This window comes from Leishmania infantum, chromosome 32 (genome assembly GCF_000002875.2).
Source record: "Leishmania infantum JPCM5 genome chromosome 32".
Classification (NCBI taxonomy): Eukaryota; Euglenozoa; class Kinetoplastea; order Trypanosomatida; family Trypanosomatidae; genus Leishmania; species Leishmania infantum.
In genome coordinates, this window is record NC_009416.2 from 1,011,357 (window position 1) to 1,032,614 (window position 21,258).

The following is a 21,258-nucleotide window of genomic DNA, read 5'->3' on the forward strand; positions in this document are numbered from 1 at the left end:
ACCACGCATATGGTGACCACCCGCGCACAAGCACGGCTACACCAACAAAGGCACGCTGCGGTCACGTCACACGCCGTGCCTCTGTGTGTGTGTGTGTGTGTGTGTGTGTGTCATCCTAATATCTTGTTTTTTTTCCTCTTTCGTTTGCTTGTGTGCGCTTTAGTAGCTTCGCGTGTTAGACGCACGTCACGCGACAAGCAGCTCCGACTGTGTTCCTGTAGGCAGCTCCGCGCTCACAGAGTGTGGAGCGCTTCGATGGACGCAGGGGCGTCACGCTGCGCCACTGCACCTCAGTAGGGCCGGCCGCCACCACCTCGGTGAGGGCCGCCGCTACCTCGACCGCCAACGCGTCCGCCACCGCACCCACCGCTGTCCTGACCTTCGTGCGTTCGGCTGCTCGCGAAGACCTTCCCGCATCCCGTGCGATGTGCGCTGTACCCGACGGACGTGGCGATCTCGGACGGCAGCAAGTCGCCGTGCTTCCAGTACGCCAACATGCCGTCCTCACCACCGGTGATGAGGCGGTTGCCGAAGCCGATGGCGACACGACCGAGCTCCTTGTGCACCTTGGGCAGGACCTGCGTCTGCCCAGTCGCCCAGTTCATCACCTGCAGTGGGCCAGCGTCGCCGCTGTTGTCTCGCACGCCGGAGACGAGATGCAGCTGGCCGGACACCACGCACCAGTCGACCAGGTACATCTCGAAGCTCGGCCGCCCATGACGCGTCTCCCGCTGTTCCAGGTCGTGGGGAAAGACATAGCCGTTCTCGCAACTTCCCACCATCGTCATAACGCCAAGCTCGGGAAAGCAGCTCATCTTAGTGACCACCTCGCCGCAGTTCACCGCCTGCAGAAGCACATCATCGTCTATCACCCCCTCCTCCACTGAAAGGAAGTTGATCATCTGATCCTCGCCAGCGGAGCAGAGAATTTTGTCGTCGAGAAAGCGCAGCCGTGAGACCTCATCTACGTGCAGCTGATCTAGGCACTTCACGGAGCACCAGGTCCGCGTGTCGACCAGGTGGATGTCGCGGTCCGCCGCGATGGCGAGAAGCGGCGCGGATGGCGTGACCCCAATGCTACTGGAGACCGCACCGCTACTGCACATGTCACACAAAAAGTGTACAGCTCGTGCCTGGCGCAGGTCCGTGACCATGACCCCGCAGTCGCGCTGGCAAGAGTAAAGCATGCTAGGCTGAGCAGGAGTGGCCACAAGGTCTTGGATTGGCTGCGTGTGCTCCTTGATATCTCCCAGAAATGTAGCCGCCTGCGTGTCGTAGAGGCGGATGGCCTGGGTGGAGAGGGACAGCGCCAAGGAGGAGCTGCCGTTGCACAGACAGCCGTCCATGATGTACGCACCCGGCTCGTACGACGTCTGCACCAAGTGCAGCAGGTTCATGGTGCTGCAAGTGGGCGTGTGCGCGTGTGTACCTGAAGTTGGGTGGGGGTAGCAGCAGAGAGCATCGACGAAGTAGAGAGCCGAGACAAGATGATCATGAGCGCGAGAAAGTTGACGGCGGAGGAGCCAGCAGAGAGGAAGAGTGAGCGATCTGCGCCACGCTGAGTGGGCACTCAAAGAAGGGGTTTTTCCCCGACCGTATCGGCTGCGGAAACCACCGTTCATCTGCGCGCACCTCCCCCTCCCCGCGGCTTCCCCTATTGCTATAGCAGCAGCTTGCTCGACACCCACTCAGGCAGGCAGTCACATGCGCCCGCGGGCACAGAAAGACGCCGACGCTCGGGCATTCATCATTGGTTTCGCGGCAGAGAAGTTCAGTCACCACCACGCACACAGCGCCACGAAAAAGAACCAAATGGAGAAAAGAAAGACGGCGAACACGACGACGGCACGCCATCGCGAAAAGCGTCCGATACGCGCGCACGACGAACAGGAAGAGAGACGTCAGAGGCGATAAAGAGAGAGGGGGGTTCGAAACAGCGAGAGACGCAGCGATGAACGGAGAGAGCCCGACCCTCTTCCCTTCGCCACCACCTCCCTTCACGGAACCGTTTCCGGGCAAGCCTGCCTCCCCCACGCCTTCGTGAGAGTGACAAAAGGCAGAGCAGGAGGCGCACACGCAGACGCGCATGCATGCGGGCACACCCCACTGAGCAGACACCACAGCGGCACAGAAAACAGAAGGAAAAGCGCACGAGCAAGACGAGGCGCACCGACTCAGCGCCCGTCATGCGCAGAGCCAGCACACAAACGGAAAGAGAGAGCATGAAAATAAAGAGAAATCGAAAGGGGCAGGAGCCCAACTACGATGCTACATATGTTTGGGAGCGGCGGGGAGAGGGACGAAAAAGCTCGCCGACAGAGGGAGAGACCTCCTCCCGAATACGTCTACTAAGGCTAGTGCGAGAAGTGAACCCCCCTTCCCTTCCCTCGCTTCGTCGCCTCCCAAGTTACAAAGTTGTGCCTTCTGCCGCGTGTGTCGCTGTCTCTGCGATGGCGTGTCGGCGCACACGCATGAGCATGGATGGGGCCCGGTGCCTGCCTCGCCGTGATCTTCCTGGGTATGACCACAGCCGAGAGAGAAGAGGCAAAACATGGTCGAGCGATATACCGTCCGCGTTGCCCCCGCCCCAGCCCTCCTCCCCTCCCATCAACTCCTCGCGGATTCGGCCGCACACTCAGGCAAACGCGAGGTATAGACTGCAAGCAGCGCCACCTAGTCGAGAAAGCACGCACACGCACACAGAGAGGGCAAGAGTCGGCAACGATAATGAGAGTCGCAGCCACACAGACATACGCACGTCACAGGCTCACATGGAGAACTCACGCAAGCACTGCTGAAACGCCGCAACGCGCGTTTGGCAGAAGGCAAAGCTGTTGTGGTGATCTTCCAAGCACCGGTGCACCTCGCGAGAAAAGATTTGGCATGGGTGTTGGGTTCCTTCCTGCTGGAAGGTCGGCTCCGGCTCGTTGGAGCCGAAAAATGGCGTGAGCCAGGAGCGACGATAGTCTTTGAACACGTCCTTGGCCGAAACGTGGCCCAGACCGGCGATGTGGGTGCGTGCGCGACCGTACTTTTCCTGGTCCATGGCGTTGCGCGACTCATCACGCAGGGGATAAAACTCCAGCGCCTGGCGTGGCTGCTGCTCCGGGGCCGCCGCCGCCAGCTCAGCAGACGGCGACTGCGCTTGCTCTGTGTCGTTGGCCATCTTGAAAGAGACGAGATGAAGGCAGGGAGAAAACGATTGCGCGGAGGTGCGATGGCGGTGCGTCGCCCACCAGACACGCAAGAAGAAAGCGCGCAGGATTCCGTGTTCGAGGTGCTCCACCGACGCGTTCTCCTTCCGCTTCAGTGTCCACGGAAAAGGTCCGGCTGCGTCAAGGCACAAGAACAGCTAGATGCGCACCCATAGAGCAGAGGCCACGGCGTGCAGACAGTGGCAAGAAGCGGCCAGCCTGGGTGATCGATATTCCTTTCGCTTGTCGCTCCGAGCGTGTTGCCTTCCGGTCGCTGTAGTCTAATGAGAAGAGCGGGGAGAGAGCTGTGGTGCGTTGGAATGCTAATCAGCGTTGCACGTCCCGTCGTGCACCGCAGCGCTGAGTCCTATAAGGAGGAGGCGGCGGAGGAGAAAAGAAATGCGGTGAGCCCGAAAAGTGTGTGTGCCGGTGCCTAAAAGACGCGCATGGAGAAAGATAAAGTGCCCAGTGCGGCCACACCCCCGCATTCTCGATGCGCGTGACACTAGCGTCAGTATGAACTGGCGCATTCACGCCCCGTTCTGCGCAGACACGCGCACATATGAGACGAGAAGCTTCGGCAAGACCCCCATAGCATGCGCCATGAGCATTGCAGAGGTGTGGAGCATGGCACTCATTCATTTTCTAACCACATCCGTCCCACTCTCATGCTCGCGGCACCTGATGTGGTCTTTCAGATTACGGTCCTTGCGGCATAGTAAGATTGGAAGAGGTGGCGTGCGGGTGAGCTTGCCTTCTCCTCGTGGGTCTTGCATCTCTGCAGACCTCTTTTGGTTCTTGTGCTCGTCATGTGTCCCGCCGGTCTCCGCGTCCGTGCGCGCGTGTCCCTCACTGCACAACGCGGCACCTCTCTCTCCCTCTGCCTCTGATGTGCGTCGAGCGAGGGGAGGCGCGGGGGAAGGGGGGGGGGTCGAGTTGCATGTGAGGTTCGATGCTCGAAGGGAAAGGAAGGAGTTGCACTTCATGGCGAGCGTTGCGTCCCTCTTGCCGCCGCGACCCTTTCCTCGGGATGTGAGAGGGGGCTTTGTCGGTCACCCTCTCACACCCAGGCAACGCGCGATGCCGCAGCAACTCCTCCCCCGCCTTCCTTTCCAGGGAAGGGTAGTGGCAAAGACCCGCGACTGCAGCTCTAGCGACTCATACTCGCGAAGCCGGAGTTGAGTCCGTGCTCCGTCAGCAGTTGCTGGCGCAGCTCCTCGAGCGACGGTTTGCGCGACGGCGTTTGTGAAGACGAAGATGAAGACGTAACTCTGGATGAATATAGCGATGAAGAGCTCGAAGACGCATGCCTGGCTTGGGAAGCAGCCACGGTTGGAGCGCGCGCTACCGCAGACAACGAGGGAAACCCCGGGGTCGATGAGTGGGAGGCGGGGGAGAATGTGGCGTGAGACGTGGCATCCTCCCTCGGTGGGCTCGTGTGTTCGCGCTGCATCTTGAAGGTCTCGTTGTCAGTGTCGTCGCTTGACTCCAGCGAGTCTGCGCAGCGAGAGGAGCGCGTCGTCGTCGTCATGACCGAGCCGCGCGGAGCTGCCCGAGTGGGCATCGGCTGAAAGGGCGCCCGAGAACCCTCTGCGGGCAAGGAGAGGGAGGTGGTATGGGTCGAAGAGCGGGTTCCGGTTGACGTGGCTAAATCCGCAATGCTGTTGCTCATGCGGCGCTCCCAAGCAGGAAGCAGGTGCTTCGCCTGCAGCTCCTCTCGTGCCGTCGACATGCAGCTCAGCCGGTCCACGCGCCGCTCCATCGTGGCAAGGGACGGCCACGCTGCCTTGTCGAGAGGCCAGCTGTCTGCCGGGATGTCCTTCTCTGCTGTTCCGCAGTCGTGCGGTTTGAATAGCCCCGTCACGTCCAACAGTGGCACAAAGCGCTCCTGCCCGTGCGCCAAATCGTAGAGGTCCTTGATCAGCATGCGCTGCACAGACGCCTCCTTTTCCAGCACTTGGGTCGCAGTGAGCAGCCGACGCTGCTTCTCCTGCTGCACCGCAGCGTCTCCGCGCGGCGAGGGAAGAGGAAGGCAGTGAAGCGCTGCGGTAGCGCCCGAGCTGCTAGAGACACCCGCAGCAATCGAAGAGGTGGATGCGGAGGCGGATGGGAGAGGCTGCGGTGCGCAATGTCTGCCGCCTGCCTTGCTCAAGCCTTCGGCGAGCCGCGTCACTTCGGCGAGAAAGTCCAGTGAAGTGCCCGCGTAGGGCTGCGTCTCAGGTGCACCGCCGTGCGCTTTAGGGGATGTGCACGTTGACGGTGGCGCCGCACTGACGTAACTGCCACACGCGCTGCCAGTGGGCAGCCGGCTCGAGGTGATGGCCCGGATAGGGTGCAACCCAAGCTTCCACATGGCGCCAGAGTTCACGAGGCGGGTGCGATGCTTGATCTCCAGCCGATGCAGCAAGCGGCGTAAATCGACGCTGGCGCACATAGGATCGCGCTCGAGGTGCACGTGCGAGAGCGACCGCACCACTGCAGTGGTGCCCAGTGCGGCACAGTCATGCACGATGTTCATCAGGTAATTGTCGCCGTTTTTTAGCAGAAATGGGTACGGCCGGCTCAGCGCCTGGCGCCACTCCACCACCGACTCCACCGTGAGCATTGTCACAATTTGGTGCTCCTCCAGCAAACACAGCACGGTGTGCTGCGCCTCTTCTAAGCTGGCCTGGCCGTCGTTGTAGGCACGGCAGCACGCCCAGATGCGCGTCATCACACTCTCCCGCAACGCGATCGCCTGCATCACCAGCAGCGTCTGCTGCTCATGAGCACGCAACGCCGCCACTACAAGTTCCGTGCCGCCAAGTGCGACGAGTGCATCACCGCGGTGATCCACAGCCGAAGCATTCGGCGAGAAGGTCGCCGCACTCGCTGCAGCACCGTTGAAAGAGAGCCCCCTCGCTTCGACACAGTGCTCGTGGAGCAGGGGATGCAGAAACAGGCAAGAGTACAGCTCATGATCGATAAGCGGAACCGCCAACACGTGCGCCAGACGTTCGTACGTCACCGCGAGGTTTGCGCAGTAGGCAGCAACAGCGTCCTCCCTGCCTGCCATGACCATGATGAATACTATCTGAGAGGCTAAAGCGAAGCGTTTGAGGATCAACCGAAATAGAAGGGCTGGCGGAGGGGCGGGTGTGATAAGATAGAAATGGGCGAAAGGCAGAAATGGCGTGAGCACTTAGAGAGGGAAGGCGCAAGCGGGGCAGGAGAAGAGAGCAGGTGAAAGAGAGCTAAGCACTGTGCTGGCAAAGGGTTTGTTTGGGTTGGTCTCCCAACGTGTGTCCGCTTTCTCTCTGGCACACAACGTCAAGCCCGATGCCACTCGACCTTCCCTCCCCCCCCCACGCCCCGGCCCTGTCATAGGCCCCCATCGCATGGTGCGCAGCAGCGCTAGGCACCGGCGTTGCAACAATGCGCCGACTCAGTCATCGGAGAACGGTCTCTGCCTCAAACGCTGCCCACACACCCACGCCGCTCCGCAGGTCGCCTCACAGCCGCTCCCATCGTGCAACTGGGCTACCTGGCACGTTCCTCGGGGCGGCGCAGGCTCCTCGCACACCAGCAGGCAGTGCGAGGGTCGGGAGTGAGATACCTCCCAGTTAGGCGGGCCCTTTCCCCATTATACGGATGGCACAAGCGTGCTTGCGGTCGCTGGTCACCCTGGCGAGACGCCCTCCAGAACCTGGCCCCCGACGTTCGTAGGAGTGCGTTGCTCTCAGCTCCTTGCCCCGTGGATGCGTGATCCCGGCATCACCAGAAGTGGGGTTCGGCATGTGGCAGGGATAGGGCGGCGGCTTAGCTTCCCAAGACAGAGGGAGTGGGACGCACTGGACCCTGAGATGCCACACGCTGAGGTGACCCTTGCACCCCCGCGCCACCCCACCCCCCACACACGTCATTAGAGTTTGGAAAGGAGGGAAGAGCAACTAAACGCAGGAGTCCAGAAGAGGAGCTAAAGTAGAGGACAAAGTGTGCAGGCAATATACGCGGCTACAGCGAATGCGAATGCAGCCTGCGCATGAGCGTGCGGGTGCGCTTCTACAGGCACCACGCCATCTCCCGTGCACCGCCGGCGAGCAACGCACAAAAAGGGCCTGGCAGAGGTGAGAGAGAAGGCGAAGCTGAGTAAGGGCGCCTCCAACGCCAATGAAGGAGGCGCATCGATAACGCGAAGGCGAGCACGAGGCAAAGACAGACTCAGGGGGAGAGGGAGAGCCGACAAGGGTGTCGAGGAGATAGTTGGGTCGTCGAGGCACTTGCGCAAGGCGAAATACGTAAAGGATGGCGGGTTCGTCGGCGTGTGCACAGTTGTCGTGTAGAGTTGCCAGCCACCGATTGTGGCACGAGAGATGATGAGACGATGTCAGAGACAGCTAGAAGCACTAAAACAAGCGCAAGCACTTACAACACCGTCGGAGAGGGCGGTAACGAGGCGAGAGAGAGAGAGCGCGAGAAAAAAGATCGCCATCCATAGTGTGGAGGAGCGCACAGTGCACAAAAAGGCAGCGAGAGGATAGAAGAAGCGCAGTGAGAAGACAACAGGCAACGCCTGTTTTGTGTGTGTGCGTGTGGGCGCGCACGGGGAGTGAGGGAGTGTTGCCCTACGCTCTCCCCCAAAGAAAAATGAGCACCACCATCACCGCCACCTTCTACGCGTTCGCAGCTGTAGTGTTCATGACCCCGCGTTACGCTTTTTTTTTTCACAGCCCTGATGTCGAATAGGCGAGTTGCCCATACACGCTTTTGATGGGTGACGGGCAATGGCGTGTCAGGGGTGCGTGGGTGGATGCTCCGCGTGCACAGAATCACGTGAGAGGGCAGACACAATGCGTGATCCTGCATATGTACGCACGCACAAGAGAAGCGAGAAGAGAAGGTGAAGAAAGGAAGTGGTGCGCCATAAAGATGCAGTGCTCTGTCCGCAGCACCATCGCATTGGGAGTTCGCCCTTTGCGGGTTTTGAAGCCGCAGACAGATCATCGTGACAGACATCGCCGACCTAGGCCTCCCGCGAAGGATCCTGTGGCGGCAGCAGTCCACGCCAAGAGCACCCGTATTTCCCATCTGCTTTCTGGCCTCCGCTTTTGCGTTGGTGAGCAACGATGGGGGGAGGGGAGGGACGATAAATGACGGCAGAAGAGAACGCGCGTCCGTCCTCTTCTTCTCGCGCTCTCCCCCACCTTCAGCAGCATCGGCTGCCTGCCTCGATGCAGACGCGGCTGCGACTGAGAGCGGTTGCAGCGCACACGGAAAGCTTCGTGTTGGTGCTCGCTCTTCATTCGCTTTCGCTGTTGCTCTGTGGCTTTCCTTTACTTTCTTGCTGGTGGTACAAGTATCTAAAAACTGAGACACACACATGCATAAAACATACGCATGCGCGTAAACACATGCACGGAAGAGGGAGCTTCGAGGCTGCCCAGCCTTTTTCTGCGGCGTCGATCAGTCGCCGTTAAGCCGCTATGCAGCGCGTCTTATGTCTGCTAAGCATCTGCTTCTGCTTGGCTTTCTTCTCTTCATGTGGCTGAGGTTCTTATGTCTCAAGGTATGAGCGGTCAGTGCGCGTGTGGGCGCGGACACCTCTGCCCATCATGATAGACGTCGGTAGGCCTCCGCCTACACGTGTGCAGCCACGCGCGCGCGTATGCATGCATGCTGATATATGCTCAGAGGTACGTCGACAGATACAGAGAAACAAAGAAAGGCAAGCGAAACCGGCATGATGAAGAGGAATAGGTGGTAGCACAACGGCGGAGAGGCCAAGAGCACTCACATCGAAACGTTACGAGACAAGGAGACACGGACAAATCTGAAAAACTTTGGTGACGGAACCAGCGCCAAGAAGACGAGCCAAACAAAAAAATAAAAATAAAATAAAACGGGTGTGTGGGAGCACTTTTCGGGAAAAAAAGAAAAAATGATGAATAAATGAGGACAGAAAGGATGGCGGTGGGCGGTGTTCGCGGCGGTTGCTCTCGAGGAGCGTTCGACACACGAACCCCTTAGCACCTGGCACCGACTCCCTCACGGTTGCTACGGCGCTGGTAGCAGTTGAGGCTCTCAAAGGCGGGTGGCCGGCAGAGAGAGAAGACGAGGAAGATGTGCGTCTTGTTTTTTTTTCTTCTGCTGGATTTCGCAGTTGTGTATTACTCTTGCGAGCCGTGATCGATGCGCTCCACCGTGGCACGGACGCGCTCAGCTGCGCGGCTGCTGCGATAGCATGCACGGCCGCAAAGCATCTCGTGCTCTTTGACGTCGTGCACACGGACTTGTACGCCGCACTTGCGGCACGCCACGAGCATGGCTTTGACGCATTGATAGCACTTTTTCGCGAAGGCGTCGCGCTCCGTCTCGGGGGAGGTGGAGGAGGGGACTTCCTGGGCGGCCACGTGCTGGATGCGCTCCTGCAGCGCTGCGAGAATGTCCTTTACGTCGTCCATGGCGGTGTAGTACTCACACAGCAGGGCCTCCGTCTTAGGACGGCACAGATCCACGTGCACGTGATAGGCAGAAGCGTTCTGCTGATCCGCGCACAGATAGCAGGGCAGCGTCTGGCGCGTCTGCTGCACAATGCCCTGTAGCATGGCTGCCACCACTTCGTTCGTGGAAGTGGAAGTGGCCTTGACATGGGAGGCTTTAGGATCGTTCATGCATGCCTGCCGCGATTTCCGGAAGCTCTCCAGCGCTGTCCGCACCTGCTGCACGCGCGCCTCCTCCTTTTCGCGCTCCATCGCGGCGTCCTGCGCATCAAGGCCCGACTCCGCGTCGGTGTGGTCGTCTGGACGTGCCGGGGAGGCGGTGAGGTCGTGCTCCCGCCGGCGAGACTTGGACGGGGAGCCCTCGCCGGGCCGGTGAAGGCCATGCATCGTGGTCTCTGGCGACGGCGGCACCGGCTTTGGCTCCACTGGTGAGGCGAGAACGCGATCAGTGGCCTTGGGAACGTTCTTGCGCGGCTCGGATTCGGCCTCCGTCTCGAACTGCAGCTTCTTGTGGACCATAGGCTTCGAAGGCACCGCAACCTCACCCTTCACCGGAGTCTCACACGCTGACGCGGCGACTGCCTTCGTCCTCGACCGCTTCGCCGGCTCCGCAGCGGCGCCGGCGGACTCCTCAGGCCGGCTGTTGCGCGCCGCTACACGAGCGCAGTGTTTGGAGAAAGAGTCCTGCTGACGGGTGGACACACGCCCAGAGTTGACAGCACGGTGGCGCTCCTCCGACGAGGCTGTCATCGGTGGGTCACTACTCAAATGCGAGAGAGTGCTGGAACGACGCTCTAGTGGGCTGCGCAGACTGCAGGCCCTCGGCGCGGCACGCCGCTGCGGTTGGTGTTGCGAGGCGCGGCGCGGTGAGTCACAAGCCCGATTCACCGTGGAGGCGTCCGTCGTCATTCGCTGTATGGGGCGGGAAAGGGCACGCTTGTGGGCGGCGGCCTGGCGGGCGCTGTAGATGGAGCCGTACGTGTGCGCAGGGGCGGAGGCGACAGCAGCGGGAACCTCCTCACAGCGTTCCCGGTGCGCGGCAGTCATATGGGTGGTGAAGCGGGGCTTCGCCTCCGCGCTTGTGGAGGGACGGCCGCGGGGGGTCCCGCAGCTGCTGGCGGTACTCGCGGTAGCGGCGCATGAGCGCGACTGGTTCTGATGGCGCCGGTTTGGACTTCTACGCATCTCCTCCTCGTCTTCGTGATGGTCTTTGCGCTTCGCGGCGATGCTAGCCGTCATCTCGTACATGGCGGTCGAGGGGCGAAGCCAGAAGGCCTTGTTGTTGCTTGCGAGCAGAATCACCTCCTGCTCCTGCTTGGGTGTCCCGTTGACATCAGGTGCTCCGAGGCTCTCGACCCCGTCTTCCTCGACGTCCGCCTGCCGCAGCAGGTTGCCCTTCTCGTCGTCATGGAAGAGTTGCGTCGCCACCCCGCGCGAAGCTAGAGAAGTGGAGGCGAGGTCTGTGGCTGCGGTCGCCCCTGCCTCCTCAGCGGCCGTCTCGCTCGTATCCTGCTGCGGAAACACGCTTGTCGTTGCGGCCATCGCCGGCGTCGCCTTAACCGCATCTCTCTTTCGGCGACTAGTCGACCGAGGGCTCGGTGGAGCAGCGGCAGCCGAAGTTGATGCAAGACGCGGCTTGGTGCCGCTGTCCTTGTGGGGGTATGAGCGCGGCTGAAGCTGCGATGACGAGGTGGACGGCGACACGTCTGCCTGGGCGAAGGAAGCGGACAAGGTGCGATGCAGAGACGTGCAATCGTGCGCCGTCACGGGCTCAAACCCAGGCCGCAGAGTGTCACGCCGCCGCTGGTTCGGCTTGCAATACGGCTGCGTCAGCTCTGGTGCCACGTAGGGCACACCACCGTTCCCATCGTCGCCGGTGGCGCAGGCGGCTGCCGGCTGCGATGGCGGGCCATGCGTCTTGGACAAGCTCAGCTGCAGCACCGCTGGCGCCGGCGAGTCGCCGGTGAGACCGCCCTCGGGATTGCCTGCCGCCGGTTCTGCAGGACGGGCGATAGGCCGGTTCATGGACACCGAGACAGGAACCGGGGACGACGAGGACCTCGTACGCTGCGGCATCCGCTGCGAACTCGCGGAAGAAACACGCTCACCAGCACTTCGGAGCGACTTCGACACGGGTACCGCCGGCTTCCCCTCCTCTGTCTCCGAGTCGTCGCTGACGACGGTCTCGTCCATGGCAGAGCAGCCGGCAGGTGAAGCGAACGCTTCCGACTGCTCATCATCGCGCCGCTTCGAGAGCTCCCCGACCTCCTCGGCGTCCACAGAGTTCGGCGATGGCTGCTTGCTTTCCACCTGCCGATTTCCGCGGAAAAGCATCTTGTACCGCTCCAGCGCACTGCTGCGCGCCTTCTGGTCCTCCATTCGCTTGGAGTAGTCGAGCGGCACGCGGCGGATGGTCATGGATGGCGACTCCTGGGCCATCGTCGCGGCAGATGTCTTGGTGGACTGCAGCGGCTTCTTCGGCGTGTTCTCGCTGTAGGCAGAGTCGGCAGCCTCTTCATCGAAGCCGCCGTCCGCAGCCGCAACAACGGATGGGTGCATGTGGGTGCGCTTGCTGAAGCTCGCGACAGCCGACTCGGAGTGCTCCGTGCCGGCGCGCATGTGCGAATGCGGCGCCGTGTTTGTGCAGAAAGAGCCGCTCTCACTGCTGCTAACCGTGTAGTGGCTCATATTCGGCTCCCCGGGTGCGTGTCTGATGCGACCAACTTGTACAGAGACGGACGTCGCGGGTTGTGCGGCAGCCGTTCTTGCACCAGCGCACCTGTGAATGAGCAGCGGGAACGATAAGGCAAAGAAATCGAAGACGAGCGGAGGAGATTCACCAGATATGCGTGGGAGAACTGGGGCCGGATGGCAAGCGTGCTGTGGCCTCAGGAGAGAAACAGAAAGAGAGAGAGATGGAGACAAGTGGAGATGCAACAACAAGGATGTGAGTGAAGGGTCTGCGGAGAGAGCAAGAACCAAACAAGCCCTTCGGCTATCGCCAAACTCGTGTCCACCCGCCGAGAAGACAACTCGAAAAACAGCCCAATCTATATTGAAAGAAGCAAAACGAGGTGCCTAGAAGAAAGAGGAGGTGTGAAAACTGCTGAGATGAAAGAGGTATGTGATACACAGCATGGAAAGCGCACTTGTGAGCAGAGCCACCACCACTAAAGCGCCCACATATATATATATATGTGGGCAAAAAAGCAGAAGGCGGCCGTGCACCCTCGGTGCTGTCCAACAGCGAGGCGTTCGCTGGCGCTGACTTGTGCGTCTACGGGAGGATCGAGTACAGAAGAGAGCCGTAACGAGCAAATAAAATAGTAATAAGAAACGATTAGGCGCGCACGCGCACTTTCTCTAGAAGAAAACAACAAAAAAAAAATGATGATGATGGGCACGTCGAAAGCGATGCGTGGATGAAGCCGGGTGTGGAAGGTGAAGTTGCGGAGGTGAGGGGAGGGAGAGGGTGAGGTTTGTGTATCTCTGGATGGCGATGTGTCACGATGCGTGAAAAAACTTGTAGAGACTGAATGCGCCCGTCAGTCTGGCATGCACGCACAAGAGGCAGCAGAGAGAGACAAACACAGGGAGAGAGGAAAGACAGGTTGTGTCTGGGTGAGTGCGCCAGGGCTCCCGAGAAAGCTCTGCTGGTTTGTTGTTGGGCTTGTGTGTATGTGTGTGTGAGAGATATGGGTGTGCGTTGATGTATCAGACCGAAGAGAGAGGCATTGTCCGTCAACGAGCCCCCGTAAGTAGAAGCACCGAAAAAAAAAAGAGCGGTGTTGTGTAGAGCACGTCGAGCACGGCAAGCGAACACACACCGACAATCATCCAGGTGAGGTGCAGAAAGAGGGATGAAAAAGACAGGGGGCAAGAAGAGAGAGGGATTACCAACGAGCCTGTAGCACCATCAAGGCAGCTGCAGGCACCACTGAGAGACGGGCAACTCGAAGGAAGCGACTCATAGCACCTGCTCAGCAGCACGCAGCACTTCAGCTGCGAGTGCTGGACAGCTATTTGTCGTGTGCGTGTGCTCTTCCTGCCATCATCGAACACTGTCCGCTGCTGCCTAGCCAGAGAAGCCCGTGAGAAGTCCACGAAGAGGTACACCAAGACACGCACCCACATAGTCACCGCAGCAAGGAGAACAAGAGAGCTAGTACCTCGCGATCATAGGCACGCCCGCACTTCCGCGCGCAGACGCCAACGTCGGACTGCGGTGTCGCTGCTCCCCACCCACGCGCGCCATGTGCTCCCCTCCATCACTATGGTGGTGTCTTGCTTGATAGCGCGATACTGCTTGAACTGTACAGGGGTCGGCAAGACTACTGCAGCCAAAGAAAAGAAGCAAGAGAAAGGGAGAGGTACAAGAAGAGCGCACAGCGCAACGGGAAGAACAGACTCGGCCAGGCCCACACACGTCCACGGGCAAGCACGCAGGCCCCCCACCTCATCTGCCGACCGGCCGCCCCATGCGCGCCTTTGTTTTTTGTTTTCGTAGTGCGCGTCAGCGCAGTCTACTACGCCGGGTAGTTGGCCTTGTCCACGACAGACAAATTGTTCCGGTAGAAGCCGTCCAGCGTGGAAGAAACGCCCAGGATCCTATCCCAGTCGCCCCGGAGCACGCTGTTACGCGAACGCGAATTGCGCTCCTCGGCGTAGAGGGCGCCGGCAAGGTTCTCGTCGAACTGCTGCGTCCACTCCTCGAAGTGCTTGTCATCCCTCATCCCTGGCCCGCCCAGCAGCTGGTAGAAGCACCACGCAAACAAACTCATGAACATGGCCCACACAAGTCCACGCAGGTGCGGCGCTACATCCATGTCACCGAAGCGCTCGGACGCCTCGCCAGGGCCGGCGTACAAGGGGTGATGCGCCGTCCATCGGTGCAGCTTCGCGTCGTCGTACCACATGACCTCTGGGTGCGTCCAGTGGTCGTACACGAGAGAGTTGTCCGGGTGGAACATCGGATTCGCCAGCGTGTACGTGCTCCACGGCGAGGAGTTGTTGCGGCGCATGTAGTGAAAGTTCGCGTTGTCGCGCAGGTACTTCTGCGTCTGGCGCACCATCATGTCGCACGTGGCCGGATCGGTCACGTAGCGATACTTCTCAAACCGCCGCCGGATCACCTTGTGCGCAAGGTTGAGCTTGTGAGCATTGAGCTGGATCATCCACATCTGAATCTCTTTCAATGACCACCGGTACAGGCGGCAAACGCGCTGCTTGTGCGTCAGCCGCGGGTCGTCGATGATGGGGTCGAGGTGTCGGACGCTACCCATGAAGTCGTAAATGTATGCGTCAGACTTCTGCTCGTACTTCGGGTTGTCGAGAATACGCCACCCCTCGTAGTTCTGCAGCAGTGGCTCGTGGAGGTGCCACTCGTGGTACTCCACCATGCCGCCACTGAACAGCAGCGAGCTACGGCGCATCATGTTCCCCTTGTTGTTCTTCGCGGCTGTGTCGGTGTGTCTAAGCTTGGCAAATCGAAGCCTCTAACGGAGGCGTACCCTAGATCTGGTGGCGCTGCTTGTTGGCGTCCCATGCACACATCCGAAGCGCGCAAAGTATATCGTGCCGCACTGCTGGAGAACTACGAAAAAAAAAAGAGGAAAAAAAAAACGGATGCAGTGGGGCTGAGAGCAAGAGAGGGGGAGCGCCCAGCGGTGCTGTTAGAGAGCCCGCCAAAGACAAGATACCTACAGAAACACTAGAAAGTAAAAGGAAGGGGGAGACGGCAGCGGCGAAGACGCGTCTCGTTTATCGTTTGCTTGCTACTAGGAAACGAGGGCGGAAGATGCGAGTGGGGGAAGGGAGGGCGTGGGCGGGAGGCAACAGAAGGGAGGAAGTCACGACGGCTGTTGGTAAGGTGCCACGTGTGTGGGGAAGCGTGCAATTCTGCGTCGCCCTCTCTCTGCGCACGCGCGGTCTCTCGCGCTCTCGCTCGCACTTCACTGCCCTCAACCACGACGGCACTGCTACGAAAAGGAAAAAAAAAAGAAGGCCGGCGTGCGCCTGTGAAAAGAGAGGTCTCGTCTACTCCGTTTGGCTCAAGTGCCTACGTACCCTGTGTGTAGGTCCGTACCAGGTGTACCGCCATGCACGCAATGTCTCTGGTTCTTGTTGCTACTACGAGCTAGCGTGCCTAGACAAGCGCAGCTACTGCGATGTGTCCTTGTACTGCAGGTCCCGGCCTCCCCCTCTTGCAAGAGTAAGCGTTCAATGCTGCCACACGAGTACGACAGCACAACTACAGCGCACTCAAGAGCAGAAAGAGTGTGAGGGTGATCACGGAGAGCTGGGATGACTTTAGGGAAGAGCACAAGGAAGAAAAGCGGATGGCGAATGCCTCCTTTGGAGTGCTGAGGTGGCGGGCACGCGGATGTGGGCACACACGCACGAGCACAAGTGGCGGTGTTTTATGCGCGCTTGCCAGTGTGCGAAGACACTCGCGCAAGTGCGTCAAAGAAGGTTAGAAAGGGCGAGATAAAGGGGAGAAGATAAGCAGTTTCAGTAGAGGTGTGTGTGTGTGTGGGAGGAGGGAGGGGGGCGCTGCGAAGAAGCATCCTTTCCATCCCCTACTCAGCAGCAAATGCGCTCTCGCCTTGAGCGCGACAACATGCATGCCTTTGGTTCCTTGTGACGTGCGTCGCCGTGACCAGCTCTCGACTGCAGCAGCTGTCATACAACTCCGTGTGCGCCTTCATCTCTTTCCTTCTTCCATGGGCTTCTTGAGCTTCGTGGCGGCCGCGATGATGCATTCAGCGATAAAACGGGGAAGCGAAGAAACACACGCACAAAAAAAAGACGCCGACAGAGACACCAACGCGCAGACGGGCAGCTGTGGAGCAGCACACAAGATGCGGCGGGAGGCAGCGGGCACCGCACGCACGGCGGCGCACGCAAGCACATATGCACAGCGCATGCACGAGAGCACAACAGAAAAAGAAACGAAAAAGAAAAGGTAAATGATCCAACTTGGATACCTGCAGCACCAAGCACCGAGAGACGCGCACACAGCTGTGGAGGCAAAGTCCGCGCATCATCGAAGGCCGCACACGTAGACGCGCACACCATGCACGCGCCAAGATGAAGGGGACGGTGGAAAGGCGAGAATGAAATGCGTCGTTGGGGAGGGGCGGTGAGAGAAGGGGGTGGGGGCGAGTTGCTGGCAAGGAAGCGCGCACTCGTCCCCGCCGCGAGCCAGCCCCCTCTCCCCTCTGCACTCATGGGGTCGCCTACCAGAACTTCATCTCGTGATACTCCTGGTCAGTGGCGCGCTTCCAGTGGCGCTCAGCCCAGTGCCAGTCCACTACATCAAAGTACTTGGAAAGGTACTCGGGGCGCTTGTTCTCGTAGTCGATGTAATACGCATGCTCCCACACATCGACGCACAGTAGCGGTGTGTACTCGTAGTTTGTCAGCGGGCAGCCAGCGTTGCCGTAGGAGACGATATCGAAGGCGCCAGCCTTCTTGTCGTAAACCCAGTAGACCCAGCCGCTGCCAAAGAGGTTCTGCGCTGCAGTGATAAACTGCTTCTCGAACTTCTCGACGGAGCCGTACTGCGCAGACACCGCCGCGGACAGGTCTGGCGGGATGTTGCTGCCGTACGGCTGGATACACTTCCAGAAGAAGGAGTGATTGTAGTGCTGTGCAGCGTTGTTGTAGACGCCCTTCAGCTGGGAGTCGTCGGCGCTTTTCGCAATCAATGCGTCGAGCTGCATCCCGTAGAGCGGCGTGCCCTCGATGAGTTGGTTAAGCTTCTCTACGTAGGTGCGATGGTGGCGGCCGTAGTGCACGCGAATCTGGTATGATGACATGAGCGGCATGCAGCCCTTGTACCACGGAAACTCCAGCGTGGGTAGGTAGAAGAAGCCCTGTGACTGGATGTAGTTCTCGGAGCGGCGAATGTACTCGTCTACGCGCCAGTACGTCTTGCGGTACTTTTCTACGTAGTAGTCCGGCACACGACCGGAACGGTTGCGGAACTCGTTGTATTGGTCCATAAAGTTGAAGCGGCCCATCTGAATGTCCGCCTTTGGGGTGTGCATCACCAGCCCTGTACGGCCCGTCGCGATGTGCGCAGCAACAAGGCACGAGGAGGACACCGCAGGGGCGCCGACGACGGAGCCGAGCACGCCGGCTGTGCACACCGAAGTGGTGTACGCACGACGAAGCATCGCTCTTGAGAAAGAGAGTGTGGAAGAGGGGGTTCTAAATATCCGAGAAAAATGAGTCCTTTGTTGAGATATCACTGCAGCGCCACGGAAGAGGATGTGGCGCTTCCACTACGGCCGTTCTACCCGAAGGTGAGGAGAGAATGCTATGCGTGTGCGTACGCATGCGCGTGCTCTCGTCTTTGGCGGCAAAGGAACGCGAGGGAGGAGCGGGAAGGAGGGCTTCACTAGACTACGCTATGCTACGTAAACATAAAAACAAAAAGAAAAATCAACGAGCAAGTGAAAAGAGCGATGGGGCTCTGGCACAGGCAGCGACGGCAACCACAACGCGCACAGCAGTCGAAGGTAGAGTGTGTATGTATGTATGTGTGTGTGTGTGTGTAACCAGAACAAAGTCGGGTATCGAGCTAAACAGAAGATGTGTTCCTACGCAAAGACAACAAGGGGCACCATAGTTGTGAGAGACGACGACAGAAAATCGCGTGTGGCGGCAAAGGCCAGAAAACGAGTACGAGTGCGCACAGCGTCGGATGCGCGAGTACTCCGTGCTGAAGCTGTACAGAAAGGGGGGTTTTGAGAGAGAGAAAGATGAACAGGCGAAGTCAGTGGTGATGCTCTTAGCGGATGGAGTTCGGGGTGATGAAGGGAAGCTTGGTTCTGCGCGGGAAGCAGCGAAGATTCAAGGAGGAAGCTTGTACAAAGTCTCAGCTGCTGCGTCACAAAAAAAAAGGAAAACCTAAGTTGTGCAACTGAGAGAAAACACGGGGCACAACAAAGCCTCGATACCACTGAGAGAGAGACACACACACACAAGGACCTGAAGGGAGGGGGTGCGAGGACGGCACGGGCGGAGGCTCATCCTACAAGAAATCGGAGATTGATGTCGATAGTTGTCGTCGGCGTTGATACACATATGCGTGTAAAGAGAGAGAGTGAGAAGTGGGGAAAGGGGGGTAGATGAGATACGAAATATCGGAGCAGTGACAATGGAAACAATAGATATATGCATGCGTGCAACGGTGTGCTGCACCACCGTGAGCATGCGCGCATACGTAAAAGCCCATCAGCGGTTGTACGGATGCGCTCCGTGTGGTAAATGAGCCACTCCAGTTTTTCTCTTCCCCGTTTTGTGTCTTCACGACTCGTCTCTCGAAACTCGAGAGGTGCTTACACGTGAAAAGACGCCGCTTCCGAGCGAAAAGGCCGCGTCTTCCTGTGCGCCTCTGCGTGGCCACACGCATGAGCACACTTGCTCACTGGCGAGCGCTCCTCTTTTTAGTTGTCGCCGCCCGCCCACCCACCCCCTCGAATCGATGTTGCTGCTCTGTTTCGTGTGTTCGTTTCTATGTTAGGTCTCTGCATTCGTCGACTGTTTTCACCTAGAAGGTCATGGAGTCGCGCGCACGTGTGCATGCACAAGCACATCATGGGGATGTGAACGCACCGTGTAACCACGGAAACAACGAAACACATCATGGGACAGAGAGGAGAGAGGAAAGTGGGGAGGTTCATATATCTTTATATACGCATGCGTGCGAAACCCTTGAGGCCGAACACCTACGAGCATACACACACAACCTACATATGTATTCTGTTGTTGACATATGCGCTCCGTTTCGTTGCGGTTTCCGTTTCAAGCCGAAGGAGAGGAGGAGAGAACAGAGAAAGAAAAAGAAAAACGATGAGGCACGACACCAAAACACGCACACGTGCACCAAACGTGCGAAGGGGGGAAAAACACACACATTTTTTTCGGTTCATCATTAAAGAAGCAGCGTAAGAAAACAAAAGCCGAAGCAGACAGTGGCACAGCATCACGCACGCGCACAGCACACGTACTCACACACACAATGGCATAGTATGACGCCCCCGCCCCCAGTCACGAAGTAGCCCCACAAGAGCGAATAGAAAGAGAAAAAAAGAAACAAAAAGAGAAAGGAAAAGACGCGTGCACCAGAGCGAGGAAGAAGCAAGTACAGAAAAAAAAAACGAAAACGAAATAGGAAAGCCACAAGAGGCGAAAATATCCATCACGAGAGAGAGAAGGAGAAAATATGGGGCGTCCGTCAGGCGCAACAGGAGGGCAAAGAGCGCAAGCCAGACGAAAGCGAAAGCCCAGCGGCGTCCTTCACACACGCACACACACACACAGAAACTCGCTTTTGCGAAAGCGGAGGCACCGAGAGAGAGAGCATGGGGGAGGGGGCATGGACAGCGGAGATGTTGGGTGGCCTGTGCGAAAACGTTATCCCTGCGTCCGAGTGCTCCTTATCCCACGCCGTTCAAGTGCAGGTGTGTAGATTCGATACCTATCATGTGTGCTTTCCCGTATGACAGCGTGGAGCAGATTACCTTTCAAACAAAGAACCCTTTTCTCCTTCTCTCTCGCCGAACAACGGTGTAGAAGCACTGCGGAGAGCAGATCGCGGAGGGCACACACACGCACCAAGAAGGAAGAAGGGAAAGGATAGGGAGAAGGCTTGCCTCTGTTTTGCGTATTACGAGGCCACCAATGCTTTCACAAATCCAGGAACCAGCGGGGCAGACACGCCCACGCGCGCCAAAGAAAACACTAAAGAAAGTAAGGGGGAGAGAGAGGGAGGGGGCGGTACATAAGATAGATTGATGAGAAAGTAACATAAAAAGCTAGAGAAGGAGCATGAGAGAGGGGGCGGGGAAGGAAAAAAAAAAAGAGAGGCACGCGCACTGCATACGAGACGCTCACACAGACACACATGCACACACTTTCGGAGAAGGCACAAAGGAAAAAAAAATGTCAACCAAACGCGCGCCTTGCGTGGCAGTGTTGTGTGTGTGCGTGCTGTTCCTTTTCTTGCGCGTACGCGCCGCATAAACTAACTATTCGTTTTTGTTGTTATTGTGAACTCGACCGAACCGCTCCACCCACGAACATGTCAGCCACCCAGGCACGGATACAACCACAGTTCACCTCGCTCAGCTGCACATCACGGTTGAACGCTGGTTTTCCAGGACGGCTCGTCATGCCGCCGAGCCATGGACGTACGTCCAGCGCGCTCTTCTCGTTCTTCCCCGTCCTTGTCCGTACGTCGCATGCGCGCTGCGTGAGCGGCGCCCGAGGGGGGCTTGGGTGGGCCGCATGCCCTAATCCACGCGGGCTGCGCACAGGCTTCTGCTCGAGGACAAAAGCCCTGGCATCTAGCGTGCGGGCAACAGAGGGTGGTCCACGTGCATGCAGCGCGAGCTCAAGGAGGGAGTTGGCGAGCTTCGGGCCAGGGCCCTCGAAGGCCCTGCGCCGTCTGGCTGTGTGCCGCGCTTCTCCCCGGCTCGCTTCAAGCCGCCGCGTCCCATAATATAGGGTGAACACCCTCCGCATGGAGGGTCTGGAAGACCCGGTGGGTGCAACTCGAGGTGCCCCCGTCGTGC

The 21,258-nt window shown here is 58.9% G+C and overlaps 6 protein-coding genes across 6 annotated transcripts; all 6 read right to left on the minus strand.

The window, feature by feature from the left end:
- Positions 1 to 290: 290 nt before the first annotated feature.
- LINJ_32_2720 (conserved hypothetical protein) lies at positions 291 to 1,622 on the minus strand (the record flags this gene model as incomplete). The annotated part of the gene is made up of 1 exon (XM_001467911.1): positions 291 to 1,622. One exon carries the CDS (start codon positions 1,620 to 1,622, stop codon positions 291 to 293), a length of 1,332 nt encoding a protein of 443 aa, XP_001467948.1.
- Positions 1,623 to 2,767: 1,145 nt separating this feature from the next.
- LINJ_32_2730 (conserved hypothetical protein) lies at positions 2,768 to 3,166 on the minus strand (the record flags this gene model as incomplete). The annotated part of the gene is made up of 1 exon (XM_001467912.1): positions 2,768 to 3,166. The coding sequence occupies one exon, from the start codon at positions 3,164 to 3,166 to the stop codon at positions 2,768 to 2,770; it is 399 nt and encodes a 132-aa protein (XP_001467949.1).
- A 1,178-nt stretch (positions 3,167 to 4,344) lies between these two features.
- Positions 4,345 to 6,255, minus strand: LINJ_32_2740 (conserved hypothetical protein; the record flags this gene model as incomplete). The annotated part of the gene is made up of 1 exon (XM_001467913.1): positions 4,345 to 6,255. One exon carries the CDS (start codon positions 6,253 to 6,255, stop codon positions 4,345 to 4,347), a length of 1,911 nt encoding a protein of 636 aa, XP_001467950.1.
- A 3,085-nt stretch (positions 6,256 to 9,340) lies between these two features.
- Positions 9,341 to 12,361, minus strand: LINJ_32_2750 (conserved hypothetical protein; the record flags this gene model as incomplete). The annotated part of the gene is made up of 1 exon (XM_001467914.1): positions 9,341 to 12,361. One exon carries the CDS (start codon positions 12,359 to 12,361, stop codon positions 9,341 to 9,343), a length of 3,021 nt encoding a protein of 1,006 aa, XP_001467951.1.
- A 1,838-nt stretch (positions 12,362 to 14,199) lies between these two features.
- LINJ_32_2760 (conserved hypothetical protein) lies at positions 14,200 to 15,108 on the minus strand (the record flags this gene model as incomplete). Its single annotated transcript, XM_001467915.1, has 1 exon — positions 14,200 to 15,108. The coding sequence occupies one exon, from the start codon at positions 15,106 to 15,108 to the stop codon at positions 14,200 to 14,202; it is 909 nt and encodes a 302-aa protein (XP_001467952.1).
- Positions 15,109 to 16,911: 1,803 nt separating this feature from the next.
- Positions 16,912 to 17,724, minus strand: LINJ_32_2770 (putative superoxide dismutase; the record flags this gene model as incomplete). Its single annotated transcript, XM_001467916.1, has 1 exon — positions 16,912 to 17,724. The coding sequence occupies one exon, from the start codon at positions 17,722 to 17,724 to the stop codon at positions 16,912 to 16,914; it is 813 nt and encodes a 270-aa protein (XP_001467953.1).
- Between the last annotated feature and the right edge of the window lie 3,534 nt (positions 17,725 to 21,258).